This window comes from Grampus griseus (genome assembly GCF_964374135.1).
Source record: "Grampus griseus genome assembly, chromosome: 13".
NCBI lineage: Eukaryota > Metazoa > Chordata > Mammalia > Artiodactyla > Delphinidae > Grampus > Grampus griseus.
The window spans coordinates 28,881,183-28,900,946 of NC_139007.1; the positions used below are offsets into that span (position 1 = coordinate 28,881,183).

Sequence of the window (19,764 nt, forward strand, 5' to 3'; positions counted from 1 at the left end):
GAACATTAACGAAGCAAGTATAGGTACTCTTTAGTCTGGAAATGGAAAAAGACAAGACTATAGTAATAATTTACGGGTCAGTGAAGATTCTTAAGAAATGGAACAGAGTCATACATATTCTTTTTTTCTTCAATAAAACAGCTTCTTTAAAACTTTACTGATACATAAATTTAAAAATACATATATACATACACAGGTATTGTTACAGACTTTTTCTTGTTACTGATTTTTTTATGTATAAACTTTAGTTATTCTTAGTATCTACAGCTATACACCCTAATGCATGATTCAGCAGCAGATTTTCTTAACCCTTAAAAAGTTTCATAAGCTAAGGAGCAAGATTCTCCAAGATATCTTTATCAATTTCCCTTGGGGGTGAAAAAATATATATATACACACATATACACACACACACACACACACATAAACTCTTTAAAGGCATCCCATTAAATAGTTTAAATTTCAATTGCTACAACTTGCAAAATAATGCATCATTTATTTAATAAGTCACTATCGTAATGAAAAGAAACTCATTGCTATGAAGTCTTAGTAACCTTAAAGAGGCTTTCATTCATCCCATTTGTTGAATTAAAAACAGTTTATTTGGGGGGAAAATAAACCATTTATATGTCATGAAGTCCTTTAGACTTCACAGATTACAATTAGGAAAGGGCTATTATCTACAGTTTCCCGACTGCAATGCATTTCATTTTAAAAGATACTTCTTGAGTCAGAAAGGGTTGAAATGTTTTCCTGAAGGAATAGTAGAACCATGATAAACACTAGATACTCAAGAAAAAAAACAATAAATTATTTCAAACTTAGCAAACATGACATGTAAGAAAACATTGAAAAGAAGTGCGATCTTCATCTAGGACGTACCATTAGAGAAAGAGGAACAAAATTAGGAAGTGTTCTTCACCTTTGTGCATGAGATAGAGTGATCATGTCTGTACACCACCAAACAGAACATAGGTCAACAAATACTTTCACATACATTTAAATTATATGATTATAATTATAAATCAATTATCCCACTGATTCCTACCAGAACATTGTGAAATTTAAAAAAGGGTTATTATTCATTTTTCTCCATGAAGAAACTGAGGCTCAGAAAGGTTAAGAACTTGCTCAAGGTCACAAAGCAGAGCTGGGTTTGAGACCCAAGTGGGTTCCCAACACTAAGATTGGAGCTCTTTTTACCAAATAATGCTCATTAGAAAAAGGAGTCAAGGACAAAAGCCCAACTGGTGGAATGAATCTGAATGAAATAGTTAAAGGGTTGAGAGATGAGCTGCTACAGGAAACTAAACTGGCTCCCTTCAAACATGTAAGATGCTAGCTTATAAAAGGCTCTAATTGAAGAGCAAGGAGATAAATCAGCTGACTTCTCAGACCTCTTCTGTTAATTTTGTAAACTTAAAAATTTCCAGAATATTATTTATTCTCTTTTCTTAAAGGCTTTTGTTTATCCTCCTCCTGATCTGTCTTTTAATGACAACTCCAAACGAAAGGATGAGTAGAGGAAAACATCTGGCAACCGTTGGAACCCAAGTATTGATATAAACACTGTTGGCCCAAGTTAAAAAAAAATACATATTATCTGTATAATCATTTAGCCAGATTCAGTCTCATTCCTCATAGAGTTAAGTGTGCTTTTTAAGGATTTTATTAACTTGCCTCACTCATAGTATAAAAAAGGATAACAAATATACTGTTCTATCTCCTGACCACCCCTCCAAAAAAAACCCAGCATAGGGCAGCCAGGTAATTTGAAATAGTATCATAATAAAATATAACTCATAAGAAAACAAAAACAAAACAGAAATAAATTACTCACAAGGCAGAAAGTCACATTACAGTAAAATGGCCATGGATCAACCAGTACAAACCTGCTTAGACATACACACATAACACTCCCAGTTAGGAAAAGTTTCTTTAGTTTCACTAAAACCTCTTCAAAATAGAATGCAGTTTTACCAAGTTCGAAAGCTCCTATAACATATTTAATTAACTTTTATTTCCTTATTTATATACTTTATACTTACAGGTATGAAAGGAAAAAAATCCTAGAAAGTATTTTTAACAGAACATTATACAATTAATTAAAAGTAGGAGTCAGAATGGTGCAAAGTGACTTTAGATAGTTATAATTAATATTGAGGATGAATCACAAAATAGATTTAATATTATCATCTTGTAGTCTTTGTATCTCATCTTGTCCCACTTGTCCTAGGTGAGATAAAAGTTTGCTATAGGCTTCCCTATAAAGAAAAAAGAAAAGAAGACAGATATATATTTACTACATTTTCCACTATTTTTCATTTAAGTCTTTACAGACTGAGCCTGCTTGAATGTCTACTTGTCTATACACACCATACACGATGTAATTAAAGTACTTTGACTCTTTAACATACTACTTTTGGACATATGAATTATAGTATGAGTAATGACCCTTCTAAAACAATCTCTTTAGGAAATACAGACTTATACCCCCCCATGTTTCATTACTCTAAATAGTCCAGCATTATCTTCAGCTGGGTTGTAATCTATTAAAAAAAAAAAAAAAAAAGCCTTGATCTATTTCTGACCAAAACCCATATTATCTAGTTGAGTCACTAATCTTATTCACTGGAACACACTCCAAATTTTTATAAGTGGAAAACAGGCCATTTCTAGAAAATGAATCTATATTTCATAATCATTGTCCAAAAGGATATAATCAAATTATCAAACATACCTTTGTGCAATATTTCTGCCAAGGCCCCATTTCTGCTCTGAACTCTTCAGAGATTGAGTAAGGGTTGAAATCAAGTGGATAACAACCTGTTGGTCCAATGCTGCTACTGTTTCTAAAATGCTGTAAATCTGATAATCATATCTCATACCATAATCCTCGATAAATTTCCTGAAAGTAAAACAAGTTACTTAGAATTACTTCTGGGGCAATTCCTTGGGCTGGTATCTGTATGGCAACAAGCTGTAACCTGAACACAAGAAAGATCATTTCATGTAAGATTACCATAAGGATTTAGATGCCATGTGAACACTATTTAACACTTGAAAATAAAGAACAGAAATGGCTTCAGTATGAGCTATGAACAGAGTGGTGGCATTAGGAGAAAGGGAAAGGGAAGAGCTGGAATCCCAGGTGGAAGAATAAGGGGGAAAAATCTAATCTCAGGGACTTTTTTGCTATAGTGTGCATGATGAAATCTAGATGGTCAGGATGTAGAAGAGACTAAAACAGCAAAGAGTCCAGTTTCCTAGTTATTTTGTATATCTTTTAGTTATTGCTAACTCTAGATAAATCAAACAATATTTCTATGAGGAAAGCAAGTTATTTGAAATAATTTTTATATTCTTTAACCGATCAAGAGACTTTAGACCCATAGAAGACCTTTTATTAATAAGAATTATATATTTTAATCCTAAAATTTCCACTCTCTCCCCCCAAGAAAATAAAAGTCACCTAGCTCAATAAATTGTACTTAACAAACATGCAATCTTTGTTCATATAAAATCCTTCCTCCTCTTAGGGTTTTACAGTTTTCATAAATCCAGTATTTATTTCAAATGATCACAATTTAAATAAACTGTAAACAACTGACAAGTGCCAACTATGTGATGAGAAAGAAAACTGAGGAACCAAAAATCTAACACAGAATGAAGGAAATGGACCCAAACTATTTATCATGGTAGTGCTAGGGTAGAGATACATGAAATAAAGGCGAACTGGTAGAAACTGTGAGGAAGAAATACTTAGAAGTACCGCCCTAACAGAAAGCATAAGACTCTATAGGGTGCAAGGCAGGAAAATAAAAACAAAACAGAAAATGTTTCTCAAGTTGCAGTTATTCTTGTGAAGGAACAACAGATCTACAAAGTCTATGCTTCACAATTACATACAATGGAGCTTTCTGGGTCCACAGCACCTAAAGTGAGTAGGAAAACCAGTGACAGGCACTTTCACAGTGGATCCTGAGTAGCATGTTTAGCAGCTCCAAAGCCTGTACACCTGTCATCATGACTCACGTTTCCCACTTTTTCCTCTTAAACACATGCAAGAATCTTCCTTACTAAATTCTCAGGTAATTTTACATCAGCTCACTTATCTTTCTCCTTGGTACTTTTATTTTTTAATAAAACAACATAGCAAAACCACTGCCAAAAATACAATAATTGAAACTACAAACAAGTAGTAACACATTATGTTTTGGATAATTAGTTATTTAAAAAACATGTTGGCTGTCAAATGGCTGGCAATAGTCTTCTTGCCAGTTGGCATATTTTCCAGTTACCTAAACACAGAAGTCAGCTGGGCGGCAGGTTCTCCTCCTGACCCCACTTGGCAGGCTTTGACCATGTATTGCAGGTTCTCGGTGGCCAGCCTTTTAACTAGGAGGAAAATTTACAGCATTACACATTTTGTCTGGTTTGACCATCTGGATCCTCATTTTTATGAGCGCTCTAGATTTAGAAAAACATGTTGTTTTCTTAAAGTATCTACATGCTTTTTTGTTATTTTTCAAAGCGAAACAGTTATGAGCTTTTGTTTTGTTCTAAAGTCTCCCTGTCTTCCATTTTAAGAAAATATAAAACACTTAACAAATCTATTTTTTACAACCCTGTAACTGAAAAAACACATGTGAAGATAAGTCTTTCTGTTAGAAAAGAGCCCATATTCAAAAACACTCCCGTATCCTAACCTTGCAAACACTGTTACATACTGATTAAAGATAACCTTTAATAATTCAGCTGATTTAGAGACAAGCAGGTTGATTTTTTTAATTCATAAGCATATTCTTCCCACTAACAAACATATATGTAGAAAATTAGAAACAGTTTACCTTCACTTAAAATTAGCAATATATATATATATAAAATCAACTATTTGTGATGCTAATTTTGTTTTGAAAGAGAGCAAAGTTACAAAAAGAACATTTATGTTCTTTCAGTATTTAACCAAATCCTTTACAACTGTGCACTTGTACATAAAAACGGCAACAACAAAAAAAAATCAACAAAGAATGTAGAAAATTCACCATGTTCCAAATGCTAATACATTTTTGTTATGCTGTTTTTGGAACATTAAATATAAGTAGCTGGGGAAAAAATTACTTTCTCTAAGAACAAGGAAAATTTAAGAAACTGTAATCCACTATGGCAAGAGTCCAAAACATGTGATGCACATGAAGTTAAATTAATTAAAATGAAGTAGCAGATAATGTTTTCCATAGCACGACGATAGTGGATAAGGAAGATATAGCATACTTGTCTTTATTGAGCAAATAAGTTCTCATATTAGATGTAATCCTAAAGCCAATATAACTGTTTCTTTTTAAAGATGTTTTCTTGAAAAAAACAAAAACAAAACCCACAAGTTCTTCTGTGGAAAAAGTACCAGAACATGAAGAAATAGCCTTCACAAAGTATTAACAGTAAGCATTGTTTTTTTTAAAATAACAGCTTTATTGAGGTATAATTCACACATAAAAACCAACCTTTTAAAGTGTACAACTCATTGGTTTTTAGTATATTCATAAGAACTTTGAAGTTATCACCACTATCTAATTTCAGAACATTTTCATCACCTCCCCCCCAAACCTTACACCTATTAGCAATCTTTCCCCATTTTCTTCCTCCCCCAGTCCCCGGAGGCACTGATCTTTCTGTCTCTACGGATTGTCTATTCTGGGAATTTCATATAGATGGAATCATACAACATGTGGTCTTATGTGACTGCTTTCTTTTCACTCAGCATAATGTTTTGTTTTTGTTTCACTTAAAAAATTTTATTTATTTATTTTTGATTATACAATGCAGTGTTATCATCAACTATAGTTTCTAACCTATCCTTTAGAGTCTTAGACCTTATTCATCCTATAACTGGAAGTTCATACACTTTTTTTAAAAACATTTTTATTGGAATAAAATTGCTTTACAAATGGTGTTGTTAGTTTCTGCTTTATAACAAAATGAATCAGTTATACATATACTTATGTTCCCATATCTCTTCCCTCTTGCATCTCCCTCCCTCCCACCCTCCCTATCCCACCCTTCTAGCTGGTCAAAAAGCACTGAGCTGATCTCCCTGTGTTCCGCGACTGCTTCCCACTAGCTATCTATTTTACATTTGGTGGTGTATATATATCCATATACACACCACTCTCTCACTTTGTCTCAGCTTACCCTTCCCCCTCCCCATGTCCTCAAGCCCATCCTCTAGTAGGTCTGCGTCTTTATTCCCGTCTTGCCCCTAGGTTCTTCATGACTTTTTTTTTTTTACATTCCATATATATGTGTTAGCATACAATATTTGTTGCTGTCTTTCTGACTAACTTCACTCTGTATGACAGACTCTAGGTCCATCCACCTCACTACAAATAACTCAATTTCGTTTTTTTATGGCTGAGTAATATTCCATTGTATATATGTGCAACATATTTATCCATTCATCTGATGATGGACACTTACGTTGCTTCCATGTCCGGGCTATTGTAAATAGAGCTGCAATGAACATTGTGGTACATGACTCTTTTTTGAATTATGGTTTTCTCAGGGTATATTCCCAGTAGTGGGATAGCTGGGTCGTATGGTAGTTCTATTTTTAGTTTTTTAACGAACCTTCATACTGTTCTCCATAGTGGCTGTATCAATTTACATTCCCACCAACGGTGTATGAGGGTTCCCTTTTCTCCACACCCTCTCCAACATTTATTGTTTGTAGATTTTTTGATGATGGCCATTCTGACCGCTGTGAGATGATATTACATCGTAGTTTTGCTTTGCATTTCTCTAATGATAAAAGATGTTGAGCATTCTTTCATGTGTTTGTTGGCAATCTGTATATCTTCTTTGGAGAAATGTCTGTTTAGGTCTTCTGCCCATTTTTGAATTGGGTTTTTTTTTCTTTTTTTTCTTCCTTGATAATGAGCTGCATGAGCTGCTTGTAAATTTTGGAGATTAATCCTTTGTCAGTTGCTTCATTGGCAAATATTTTCTCCCATTCTAAGGGTTGTCTTTTGGTCTTGTTTATGGTTTCCTTTGCTGTGCAAAAGCTTTGAAGTTTCATTAGGTCCCATTTGTTTTTATTTTGATTTCTCTAGGAGGTGGGGCAAAAGGATCTTGCTGTGATTGATGTCACAGAGGGTTCTGCCTATGGTTTCCTCTAAGAGTTTGATAGTGTCTGGCCTTACATTTAGGTCTTTAATCCATTTTGAGTTTATTTTTGTGTATGGTGTTAGGGAGTGTTCTAATTTCATTCTTTTACATGTAGCTGTCCAGTTTTCCCAGCACCACTTATTGAAGAGGCTGTCTTTTCTCCATTGTATATTCTTGCCTCCTTAATCAAAGACAAGGGGACCATATGTGTGTGGGTTTATCGCTGGGCTTCCCATCCTGTTCCACTGATCTATATTTCTGTTTTTGTGCCAGTACCATACTGTCTTGATTACTGTAGCTTTATAGTAGAGTCTGAAGTCCGGGAGCTTGATTCCTCCAGCTCCATTTTTCGTTCTCAAGACTGATTTGGCTATTCGGGGACTTCTGTGTTTCCATACAAATTGTGAAATTTTTTGTTCTAATTCTGTGAAAAATGCCAAGGGTAGTTTGATAGGGATTGCATTGAATCTGTAGATTTTCACAATGTTGATTTTTCCTATCCAAGAACATGGTATATCTCTGAATCTATTTGTGTCACCTTTAATTTCTTTCATCAGTGTCTTATAATTTTCTGCATACAGGTCTTTTGTCTCCTTAGGTAGGTTTATTCCTACGTATTTTATTCTTTTTGTTGCAATGGTAAATGGGAGTGTTTTCTTGATTTCACTTTCAGTTTTTTCATCATTAGTGTATAGGAATGCAAGAGACTTCTGTGCATTAATTTTGTATCCTGCTACTTTACCAAATTCATTGTTTAGCTCTAGTAGTTTTCTGGTAGCATCTTTAAGATTCTCTATGTACAGTATCATGTCATCTGCCAACAGTGACAGCTTTACATCTTCTTTTCTGATTTGGATTCCTTTTATTTCTTTCTCTTCTCTGATTGCTGTGGCTAAAATTTCCAAAACTATGTTGAATAACAGTGGTGAGAGTGGGAAACACCTTGTCTTGTTTCTGATCTTAGTGGAAATGGCTTCAGTTTTTCACCATTGAGGATGATGTTTGCTGTGGGTTTGTCATCCATGGCCTTATTTTGTTTAGGTAAGTTCCTGCTATGCCTACTTTCTGGAGGGTTTTGATCATAAATGGGTGTTGAATTTTGTCAAAAGCTTTCTCTGCATCTATTGAGATGATCATATGGTTTTTCTCCTTCAGTTTGTTAATATGGTGTATCACATTGATTGATCTGCGTATATTGAAGAATCCTTGCATTCCTGGGATAAACCCCACTTGATCATGGTATATGATCCTTTTAATGTGCTGTTGGATTCTGTTTGCTAGTATTTTTGCATCTATGTTAATCAGTGATATTAGTCTGTAGTATTCTTTTTTTGTGACATCTTTGTCTGGTTTTGGAATCAGGGTGATGGTGGCGGCCTCACAGAATAAGTTTGGTAGTGTTCCTCCCTCTGCTATATTTTGGAAGAGTTTGAGAAGGATAGCTGTTAGCTCTTCTCTAAATGTTTGATAGAATTCGCCTGGTGAAGCCATCTGGTCCTGGGCTTTTGTTTGTTGGAAGATTTTTAATCACAGTTTCAATTTCAGTGCTTGTGATTGGTCTGTTCATATTTTCTATTTCTTCCTGGTTCAGTCTCAGAACATTGTGCATTTCTACGAATTTGTCCATTTCTTCCAGGTTGTCCATTTTATTGGCATATAGTTGCTTGTAGTAATCTCTCATGATCCTTTGTGTTCTGCAATATCAGTTGTTACTTCCCCTTTTTCATTTCTATTGATTTGATTCTTCTCGGTTTTTCTTGATGAGTCCGGCTAATGATCAATTTTGTTTACCTTCTCAAAGAACCAGCTTTTAGTTTTATTGATCTTTTCCATCATTTCCTTCATTTCTTTTTCATTTATTTCTGATCTGATGTTTATGATTTATTTCCTTCTGCTAACTTTGGGTTGTTTTGGTTCTTCTTTCTCTAATTGCTTTAGGTGTAAGCTTAGGTTGTTCATTTGAGATGTTCCTTGTTTCTTAAGGTAGGATTGTATTGCTATAAACTTCCCTCTTAGAACTGCTTTTGCTGAATCCCATAGGTTTTGGGTCACTGTGTTTCCACTGTAATTTGTTTCTAGGTATTTTTTGATTTCCTCTGATTTCTTCAGTGATCTCTTGGTTATTAAGTAGTGTATTGTTTAGCCTCCATGTCTTTGTATCTTTTACAGATTTTTTGCTGTAATTGATATCTAGTCTCATAGCATTGTGGTCAGAAAAGATACTTGATATGATTTCAATTTTCTTAAATTTACCTAGGCTTGATTTGTGACCCAAGATATGATCTATCCTGGAGAACGTTTCATGAGCAATTGAGAACAAAGTGTATTCTGTTGTTTTTGGATGGAAGGTCCTATAAATATCAATTAAGTCCATCTTGTTTAATGTATCACCTAAACCTTGTGTTTCCTTATTTATTTTCTTTTTGGATGATCTGTCATTGGTGAAAGTGGGGTGTTAAAGTCCCCTACTATGATTGTGTTACTGTCGATTTCCCCTTTTATGGCTGTTAGCATTTGCCTTATGTATTGAGGTGCTCCTATATTGGGTGTATAAATATTTACAATTGTTATATCTTTTTCTTGGATTGATCTCTTGATCATTATGTAGTGTCCTTTTTGTCTCTTGTAATAGTCTTTGTTTTAAAGTCTATTCTGTCTGAGAATTGCTACTCCAGCTTTCTTTTGATTTCCATTTGCATGGAACATCTTTTTCCATCCTCTCACTTTCAGTCTGTATGTGTCCCTAGGTCTGAAGTACGTCTCTTGTAGACAGCATATATACAGGTGTTGTTTTCGTATCCATTCAGCCAGTCTATGTCTTTTGGTTGGAGCATTTCATCCATTTACATTTAAGGTAATTATCGATATGTATGTTCCTATTACCATTTTCTTAATTGTTCGGGGTTTGTTATTGTAGGTCTTTTCCTTCTCTTGTGTTTCCTGCCTAGAGAAGCTCCTTTAGCATTTGTTGTAAAGCTGGTTTGGTGGTGCTGAATTCTCTTAGCTTTTGCTTGTCTGTAAAGGTTTTAATATCTCTGTCAAATATGAATGAGATCCTTGCTGGATAGAGTAATCTTGGTTGTAGGTTTTTCCCTTTCATCACTGTAAATATGTCCTGCTACTCCTTTCTGGCTTGCAGAGTTTCTGCTAAAAGGTCAGCTGTTAACCTTATGGGGATTCCCTTGTATGTTATTTGTTGTTTTTCCCTTGCTGCTTTTAATATATTTTTTGTATTTAACTTTTGATAGTTTGATTAATATGTGTCTTGGCATGTTTCTCCTTGGATTTATCCTGTATGGGACTCTCTGGACTTGATTAACTATTTCCTTTCCCATATTAGGGAAGTTTCCAACTATAATCTCTTCAAATATTTTCTCAGTCCCTTTCTTTTTCTCTTCTTCTTCTGGGACCCCTATAATTTGAATGTTGGTGTGTTTAATATTGTCCCAGAGGTCTCTGAGACTGTTCTCAATTCTTTTCATTCTTTTTTCTTTATTCTGCTCTGCAGTAGTTATTTCCACTATTTTATCTTCCAGGTCACTTATCCATTCTTCTGCCTCAGTTATTCTGCTATTGATCCCTTCTAGAGAATTTTTAATTTCATTTATTGTGCTGTTCATCATTGTTTGTTTGCTGTTTAGTTCTTCTAGGTCTTTTGTTAAATGTTTCTTGTATTTTCTCCATTCTATTTCTAAGATTTTGGATCATCTTGACTATCATTATTCTGATTTCTTTTTCTTTTTCAGGTAGACTGCCTATTTCCTCTTCATTTGTTAGGTCTGGTGGGTTTTTGCCTTGCTCCTTCATCTGCTGTGTATTTCTTTGTCTTCCCATTTTGCTTAACTTACTGTGTTTGGGGTCTCCTTTTTGCAGGCTGCAGGTTCGTAGTTCCCATTGTTTTTGGTGTCTGTCCCCAGTGGCTAAAGTTGGTTCAGTGGTTTTTGTAGGTTTCCTGGTGGAGGGGACTAGTGCCTGTGTTCTGGTGGATGAGGCTGGATCTTGTCTTTCTGGTGGGTAGGTCCACATCTGTTTGTGTGTTTTTGGGTGTCTGTGACCTTATGATTTTAGGCAGCCTCTGTGCTAATAGGTGGGGTTGTGTTCCTGTCTTGTTAGTTGTTTGGCATAGGGTATCCAGCACTGTAGCTTGCTGGTCGTTGAGTGGAGCTGGGTGTTGGCATTGAGATGGAGATCTTTGGGAGATTTTCGCTGTTTGATGTTATGTGGAGCTGGGAGGTCTCTGGTGTACCAATGTCCTGAACTTGGCTTTCCTACCTAAGAGGCACAGCCCTGATGCCTGGCTGGGGCACCAAAAACCTGTCATCCACACGGCTCAGAATAAAAGGGAGAAAAAAAGAAGGAAAGAAAGAAAAAGATAAAAAAAAAAGGTATTAAAATAAAAAACAAAAAATAATTATTAAAAAAAATTTTTTTAAGTAATTAAACAAAGAAAGAAAGAACAACCAAACCAAAAAAACAGATCCACTAATAATAAGCACTGAACACTATACTAAAAAAAAAAAAACAAAAAAAACGGACAGACAGAACCCTAGGATAAATGGTAAAAGCAAAGGTATACAGACAAAAATCACACACAGAAGCATACGCATACACACTCACAAAAAGAGAAAAAGGGGAAAAAAAAAATATATATATATATCGTTGCTCCCAAAGTCCACCTCCTCAATTTGGGATGATCTGTTGTCTATTCAGGTATTCCACAGATGCAGGGTACATCAAGTTGACTGTGTAGATTTAATCTGCTGCTCCTGAGGCTGCTGGGAGAGGTTTCCCTTTCTCTTCTTTGTTCCCACAGCTCCTGGGGTTCATCTTTGGATTTGGCCCCGCCTCTGCGTGTAGGTTGCCTGAGGGCATCTGTTCTTCCCTTAGACAGGATGGGGTTAAAGGAGCAGGTGATTTGGGGGCTCTGGCTCACTCAGGCCAGGGGGAGGGAGAGGCACGGAGTGCGGGCGAGCCTGCAGCAGCAGAGGCTGGTGTGATGCTGCAACAGCCTGAGGCGCGCCATGTTTTCTCCCGGGGAAGTCATCCCTGGATCACTGGACCCTGGCAGTGGCGGGCTACACAGCGTCATGGGAGGGGAGGTGTGGAGAGTGACCTGTGCTTGCACACAGGCTTCTTGGTGTCTGCAGCAGCAGCCTTAGCGTCTCATGCCTGTCTCTGGAGCTCCTTTAAATGGCATTCTTAATCCCCTCTCCTCGTGCACCAGGAAACAAAGAGGGAAGAAACAGTCTCTTGCCTCTTCGGTAGCTCCAGACTCCTTCCCGGACTCCCTCCCGGCTGCCGTGGCACACTAGCCCCTTCAGGCTGTGTTCACGCAGCCAACCCCAGTCCTCTCCCTGGGATCTGACCTCCGAAGCCCGAGCCTCAGCTCCCAGATCCTGCCTGCCGCGGTGGGTGAGCAGACAAGCCTGTCGGGCTGGTGAGTGCTGCTCGGCACCAATCCTCTGGGCGGGAATCTCTCTGCTTTGCCCTCCACACTCCTGTTGCTGCGCTCTCCTCTGTGGCTCGGAAGCTTACCCGCTCCGCCACCCTGTCTCCGCCCACGAAGGGGCTTCCTAGTGTGTGGAAACCTTTCCTCCTTTCACAGCTCCCTCCCACTGGTGCAGGTCCTGTGCCTATTCTTTTATCTCTGTTTTTTCTTTTTTCTTTTGCCCTACCCAGGTACATGGGGAGTTTCTTGCCTTTTGGGAGGTCTGAAGTCTTCTGCCAGTGTTCAGTAGGTGTTCTGTAGGAGTTGTTCCACATGTAGATGTATTTCTGATGTATTTGTGGGGAGGAAGGTGATCTCCACATCTTACTCTTCTGCCATCTTGAAGGAAGTTCATCCAGCATAATGTTTTAAGGTTCATCCATGTTATAGAATGCGTTAGTACTTCAATCCTTTTCATGGTTGAATAATATTCCACTGTATGGATTTACTTCATCTTGCTTATCAATTCATTAGTTGATGGACATTTGGGTTGTTTCCATTTTGGGGCTATTATGGATAACACTGCAATGAGCATTAGTGTACAGGGTTTTTAAAAAAATATCTGTCATCTTTATTTCTTTAATTGAACTGAGCATTTCTTAAAAAACTGGGTTATCCTTTTTTAGTGTTTTAAAAAAATAACCATTTTATTGTCATATAATTTATATACTATACAATTCACCCATTTAACATGCACAATTCAATGGTTTTTAATATAATCACAGAATTGTGCAACCATCTGCTTATACCTCCAATAAATCTATCATTCTCTCACCTATTGCCTTTCAACCACAAACTCCACTGTTTTTGACAGCACCCTCAAGGTTGAACTTTTTCACACTTTGTTGCAAGTCAGTTCCTTTGCGAGAGATTCAGAGTTCTCTATTCTATGGTTTTCTCCCACTCCCAGGCAAAACTCAGAGGTGTAGCTCTGGTGCTGGGGACAGGGACCATGGTGTCCACTACTTTCTGAGTGACATACCCACTTTAGGTGCTGAATGCTTCTGGAAGGAGGGGTATTAGCTGCAGGTCCTCTCGGCATGGAATCTCCACTTCTAAACTGGAGCAAGGACAATCAGTGCCCCAGTATTCTCATTGGTGCCATACTCAGTATAGTGTACCCATCCCACGAGTGGGGGCTGAATGGAAGATTGAAGGCCCCACTTCTCACCCACACTCCCCTGGAATACAGCCTTACCATCAGATAGCTAGGAGGCAGAATGAGAAACACTGATATCCTGCCTCTCACAGGAAGACAGCCCTCCTACTGGGAGCTGTGGGGAGACGGAACTCTAGTTATTTAATTTACCAGTCTAAAGCAAAGTTTCCATCTTACTGAGCTAGGAGCAGAGAAGGGAGTAGTCTTGGTTCAAATATCAAAGACTTGCTGTTCCTACCAAGACTTCAGTATATTTTCTCAAATAATGTTTCTCCATTTGTTTTATACCCTCAGGACCACTTCCAGAAAATTGAAATGCTCTCTTTTAAATAATTTTCACCAGTTTTTCTGGGGAGCAGGGCTGCAGAGCTCCTCATGTTGTCATGCTGGAAGTGGAACTCCTGAAGCTCTGATGTACAGGTATTTTGAGTGGACATATGTTTAAAATACTCTTGGACATGTATCTAGGAATGGAACTGCTGTGTCATTTAATAACACTACTTTTCTACGATTTTACACACTGTCCTTCTAAACACTGAGACTACAAGGAGAGTCAGAATTTTCTCTGAGCCAATCACAGAAACCTGTGTTTAACACTGTTTCTTCCGCTTACAAAGACGGCCATGTGGAGACAGAGCATTCTGTATGCCTTCTATTTGGAACATGCGATGCACCACTAGCTAGAGATGAGCAGCAAAATTCCCCTCCCAAACCCTGATCTCCTTCGTGATAAATATTACTCTCAATGAAACAAGGGGCTAGTTAAAATGCTATACTGTCTGCTCTGTCTCAGATTTTGTACTGTATAATACAACAGGCTTTCACTGAAATTAGAAGTATGCAAATGTTTTCAAAGCAGGTAAAATTTCTAAAGAAGAGTCTGGGGTCTATCTCTGGATATTCTTCACTGAAGAGGTGTTATTATCAAGTAAGGGTATTTTATATTAATACAACATTTTTCACAAAAGCAAGCTTGGAAGCAGAGATGAACATTTTAAACATCAAAATAATGTGGATTAAAACAAAATATGCATCAATTTTTGAGATAAAACAGAACATTTCAAAGAGCTGTTTGAGCTTTCAGCTACCACTTTTCTGCCCTCATATTCTTTAGGATATACACTGTACTCACTTATCACAGTAGTTAGAAGTACTTAGGTAGAAGCATGTGAGAAGCCTGCCCCAAACAATCACGTTATAATGACAAATACACAAACAAACACACACACACACACACACACACGCACCCCATCCTATTTATACTAAAAACCCCTTCAGGGGTTTCCCTGGTGGCGCAGTGGTTGAGAGCCTGCCTGCCGATGCAGGGGACACGGGTTCGTGCCCCGGTCCGGGAAGATCCCACATGCCACGGAGCGGCTAGGCCCGTGAGCCATGGCCACTGAGCCTGCGTGTCCGGAGCCTGTGCTCCGCAACGGGAGAGGCCACAGCAGTGAGAGGCCCGCGTACCACACACACACACACACACAAAAAAAACCCCTTCAGGATAGAACTATAGCCACTATTCTGCATATTACGAATAAGCTTATTAAAGCATGCTACTCACAGGGAGGACTAAATACGTAATATTTTAAAGCAATCACTGGCAGTAAGGCTGATGAGACTGAAAACGAAAGGATCAGTGATCTGATCTCTTTGCCCAGAGATCAGCTTACATATTCTAGCAGAAATCTGAATAGGAGAAAGTATGCTGATCCTTCACCACTTGATATTTAAATAAGTTGCATTTAATACTGAAGTCTGATTGAATAAAAATTAAATAAACTTAAACTATTTGTCTGGGAGGAAAAAAAAAAACCAATTAGACTGAAACATGTCAGTTTTTAATCATTTTATCATTCCCAACCTCAGCTATTGGCTGGAGTTTGTTCTTTAGCCATGATATAATCAAACTGATATAAAATAACCATATATTTTTGTAAATGTTGATTTAACTGATAGGAAAGAATACACTCTTAATTTGTGAACATAAAAGTATAACAAACACAAACTCGTAAACGAACTAACCTTGAGGTTCACTGATCAACACCAAGCATTTTAATACTCCTGGGAGGAGCAGTTCAACCTCAGAAACATCAATGTTAGTTTCCTTAACAAGTTGGAGGATGAAGGCCAGAATGGATGCTAAGCGAGGAGGGAGCAAGGATCCTTTAAACTCAAAGTAGGATTTCCTGAAAAGAAGCATAATTTTATTTTTCCTTCTCTTTAAAGTTTTAATAGAGCAGAATCAAATGCCATACACTTTAAAGATACTGGCCTATTTTAGCTCCCAAATTAGTAAAACACAATTTTTAAAAAGTATGTATATTTTACCATGTTTTCTTCAAACCTAAGATTTTTGAAGCAATGACTGCACATCCTTTTGGCGTGCTATAAGGGCCAAAGCAGAATACAGATACAAACAAAATATAAAGCAACCTGGTCTTAAAATATACTTAATACACTTAATCAAAATCTAATAAAAATCTAACTTTGTAATATAAGCTTGATCTCCTCTATCAGCTCCTCAATGATGCAACATTTTCTCTAACATCAAATTTGCGTAAAGATTCTCTCCTCATATTTATTTACTTAGGGATTTGAAGGGTGGTCTTATATTTCCAAATAAATAAGAGGACTATACTAGAAATCATCTTCCCATTCCAGCCTACCTCCTTCCTTCCCTTATGAAGTAAAAGAATCAGAGAGGTAATTTAGGATATAATATCTTCTCTTAAAGCAGGCCAATTTTTAGCATTCGAACTCAACAGAGGTCATAAAGATAATTTATCTGATTCATTTTTGTATCTCTACCTCTTAGAACAGGTCTCAGCTCATAACAGGTGTTCAGTATACTTTTTTTAAATGAATAAATGAAAGTGAAAATTGTTCAGTTTCTAAAAAGTCAAGACAATATGAATAAGTGTCAGATATAGCTAAATCTAAGCTAGACATCTAAATATACTTGCAAAGCAATAATAATTTGCCAAAATGGGGCATAGAAATCACTAAAGATTATAAATTCCTTAAGGGCAGAACTATGCCTTCATCATTTCTACTCTATACAATGACTTCCAACAAACATTACATATTACAAAATTCATTCACTCTTTGAGTGGCAAGGGCTTTTTATCTGTTTTGTTTAATAATGAATTCCCAACGCCTAGAAAAAAGATTTATTTAGTACATGGTGTGCCAGGTACAAGTCTAAGAACAAGAGTATAAAATATGGTTTCTGAAAGCATGGGGTTCACTGTTCAGTGGAAAAGTTAGATTAAAAAAAAAAAAGGACAATTATAATACAGTGTGACAGGTGCTTTGAAAGATAATCCCAGAATTCTTAGGAATTCAGTAGAAGAGGCCCTAAGATGGGGAACTCCAGGAGTAGAAAAGCTTGGAATAGAGGAAGTCATAGGAGGCAATCTCTATTTCTTTCCTGAGTGTTTAAAAAGACAGAAAAAGGAATTGTTACGTGTTTAGGTATTCAACTAGAAATCATAAGAAAAACATTTTTTACTGTATACAAAGTAAATAGGAAAGTCAAGGAAAGCAGCCAAGATCCTAAACACTGGGCTTTAACGACTTTAAGACCTTAAGGATTCGATTTCACTTCAGCACTTGTCGTTTGGTTTGTACTAAAATTACCTATGCAATGTCTCAAACACAGTGGTAGCGTACTATAATCTTGTTGGAAATTCAGACACAAGTTAGGCAAAAATATCATGATTCTGTGAATTGAATCATCAAGAGCACGTGACTCCAGAAGAAGGAAAGCAGCATCATGGTACACTGAGATATTAGGTGTAGGTCTCATAAAGTCTAGGTAGTATTTAGCCCAGAGGGATGGCATTTTAATGGAGAAAATGGTATGAACAAAGCTGTGAGGTAGGGAGATGTAAAGCATTTTGGGGGGTGATAATTATACCCATCTCATTAGGGCTTGTAACAATATATGATGCCATATGTATTACATTTGGAAAAGTTAAGTGACAGATCACGGAGAGCTAAGGAGTATGGAGTTTATTCCACAAGTCAAAAAGGAGTGAATAAAGGTTTGAAGGTAGGGAAGTGTCATACTGGAACAATATTTTAGGAAAAGTAATCTGGGGGAATTGTTTAGGTGGGACTGGAAGAAAAGACAAGAGATAAGTGAAAGTAGTTAGGACACTGGCAATAGTCCAGGTATAATGTGATAAGAGAAAAGACATGTGAAAAGGGAAGGAAACAATCATTTGCCAAAGGCTGGAAAAGAGGAGGGAACAAAGAATGTAAAGCTTTCAAACCTGAGTAACAGAACACTAGCAACACACAGAAAAGGTCAGAAGGCAGAACAGATCTTAGACATGGGATTCTGTCATGTGAGGTGATGGATAACATCAGGACATTAAAGCTACCAGATCATTAAAAACACAGGAAAGAAAACTAGACAAGAATAACCTATATCACCACAGCATCTTAAAGTTTAAAAACTAATTTCATGTGAAGCTAAATACCTCATGAAGACAAAAAAAAAAGATAATTTCTACCGTTATAGTTAAAAGATATTGGAGTTTAGTAGAAAACCTAAGAAGTTTCATTGATTCATCTGCCTGATAATAAACTGAGTTATTAAGACAGAGTAGACTCACAAAAATAGGACTTCATATTGCTTCCTTTTTCATATTAGCATTTATCTTTTCACTTAACCATCTTTTATAAAATACAATTACTTCATTTTGTACAGTACAAAATACAATTAGTGTTTATCTGATGAAAATATATATATACCTTTGGGACATGTATAAGAAAAATAATAGCTACATAGAGAAAACAAGCCATATAAAGAGCACTGTCTTAGGCTGACAAGTCATTCTGGTAAATTCTTAGATAATGCTTCTCGAAAAAGTTTCTAAACTCAGTATCCTAAGGATTGCCAATACTTTTGAGATGCTTTGTTATTTTTTTATAGAGAATAATAAATTGTAAATACCACCTATTTTTAATATTTAGATGTACCTTATGACTTGTACAATGCATTTCTTTAGAGATGACATTGGTGGAACAGTGGTTGAGCTTCTCAATGCCAACAAAACAGGATGTTGTCCAAGACCTAAAACATGTGGTGAAGCTGGAAGAAACCGCCCGATATACTGCTCAATAACATTCCCTAGTAACTGAGTCAAATAGGCATTTGGATTTTGAGACTGACAACACACGATACACATGCCCTACAGGAGAAAAAAAAAAGAGAGAGAAATACTAAAAGGTAACGTTAAAAAAAAGATTTAGGAAGTTACTAATTTTGTCCCAAGCATTTATATCATTGTGTAACTTATCACAATCAACAAGAACAACTTCCATCATCAACAGGTAATGTTTGTATGAAGCTCAGGGAGCAGCTGACCTTGGGTAACACCTATGCAGTGGTACCTAACCAAGCATACATGTATTGGGGGCACACCCAGAGGAGGCAGGGGAGAAGAGCAGGAAGACAGATGAAGCTTCCTTCTGCCTCTCATCTTTAGAAAATTTCACCACCACACTCATCAGCTACATATATATGTATTACAAAGTTATAAAATACATTTTAGTCTATTTTTAAACTTATGGTACTGCTCATTTTATCTGAGTAAGACTATAAAATGTAGGCTAAAAATTTTCAATGTTAAGAAATGTGATAAATTTTAAAAAAATAACAAAAGGAGAGAAATGCAGAAGATTAAGACTCAGAATAATGACAATTTATTTTGAGGTTTTTATATGTCAGGCATTGTGCCACATGCTTTATATTCATTATTCCATTTAAATTTTTCAAAAAACAGCCCCACTGACTTAGTGTTATTTTATCTCTGATGTTACAGCTGGAGAAATTGAGGTTTAGAGAAGTTAAGAGTTTGATCAAGGTCATACAGAACTCACAATGTCTTGTTATATGTCTGCTGATTTAATCCCTTCTATTTATATAGAAGTTAATGAG

The 19,764-nt window shown here is 36.6% G+C and overlaps 1 protein-coding gene across 1 annotated transcript in view; it reads right to left on the reverse strand.

The window, feature by feature from the left end:
• Nucleotides 1-2,170: 2,170 nt before the first annotated feature.
• The window catches only part of MMS22L (MMS22 like, DNA repair protein), a gene marked incomplete at both ends in the record, with an annotated part of 136,730 nt that continues 119,136 nt past the window's right edge, over nucleotides 2,171-19,764 (reverse strand). Inside the window, 5 exons of the mRNA XM_082669051.1 lie at nucleotides 2,171-2,264; nucleotides 2,741-2,908; nucleotides 4,302-4,398; nucleotides 15,837-16,000; nucleotides 18,804-19,015. Coding sequence (XP_082525177.1) covers nucleotides 2,171-2,264; nucleotides 2,741-2,908; nucleotides 4,302-4,398; nucleotides 15,837-16,000; nucleotides 18,804-19,015 — 735 coding nt within the window. The remainder of the gene's footprint in view (nucleotides 2,265-2,740; nucleotides 2,909-4,301; nucleotides 4,399-15,836; nucleotides 16,001-18,803; nucleotides 19,016-19,764) is intronic.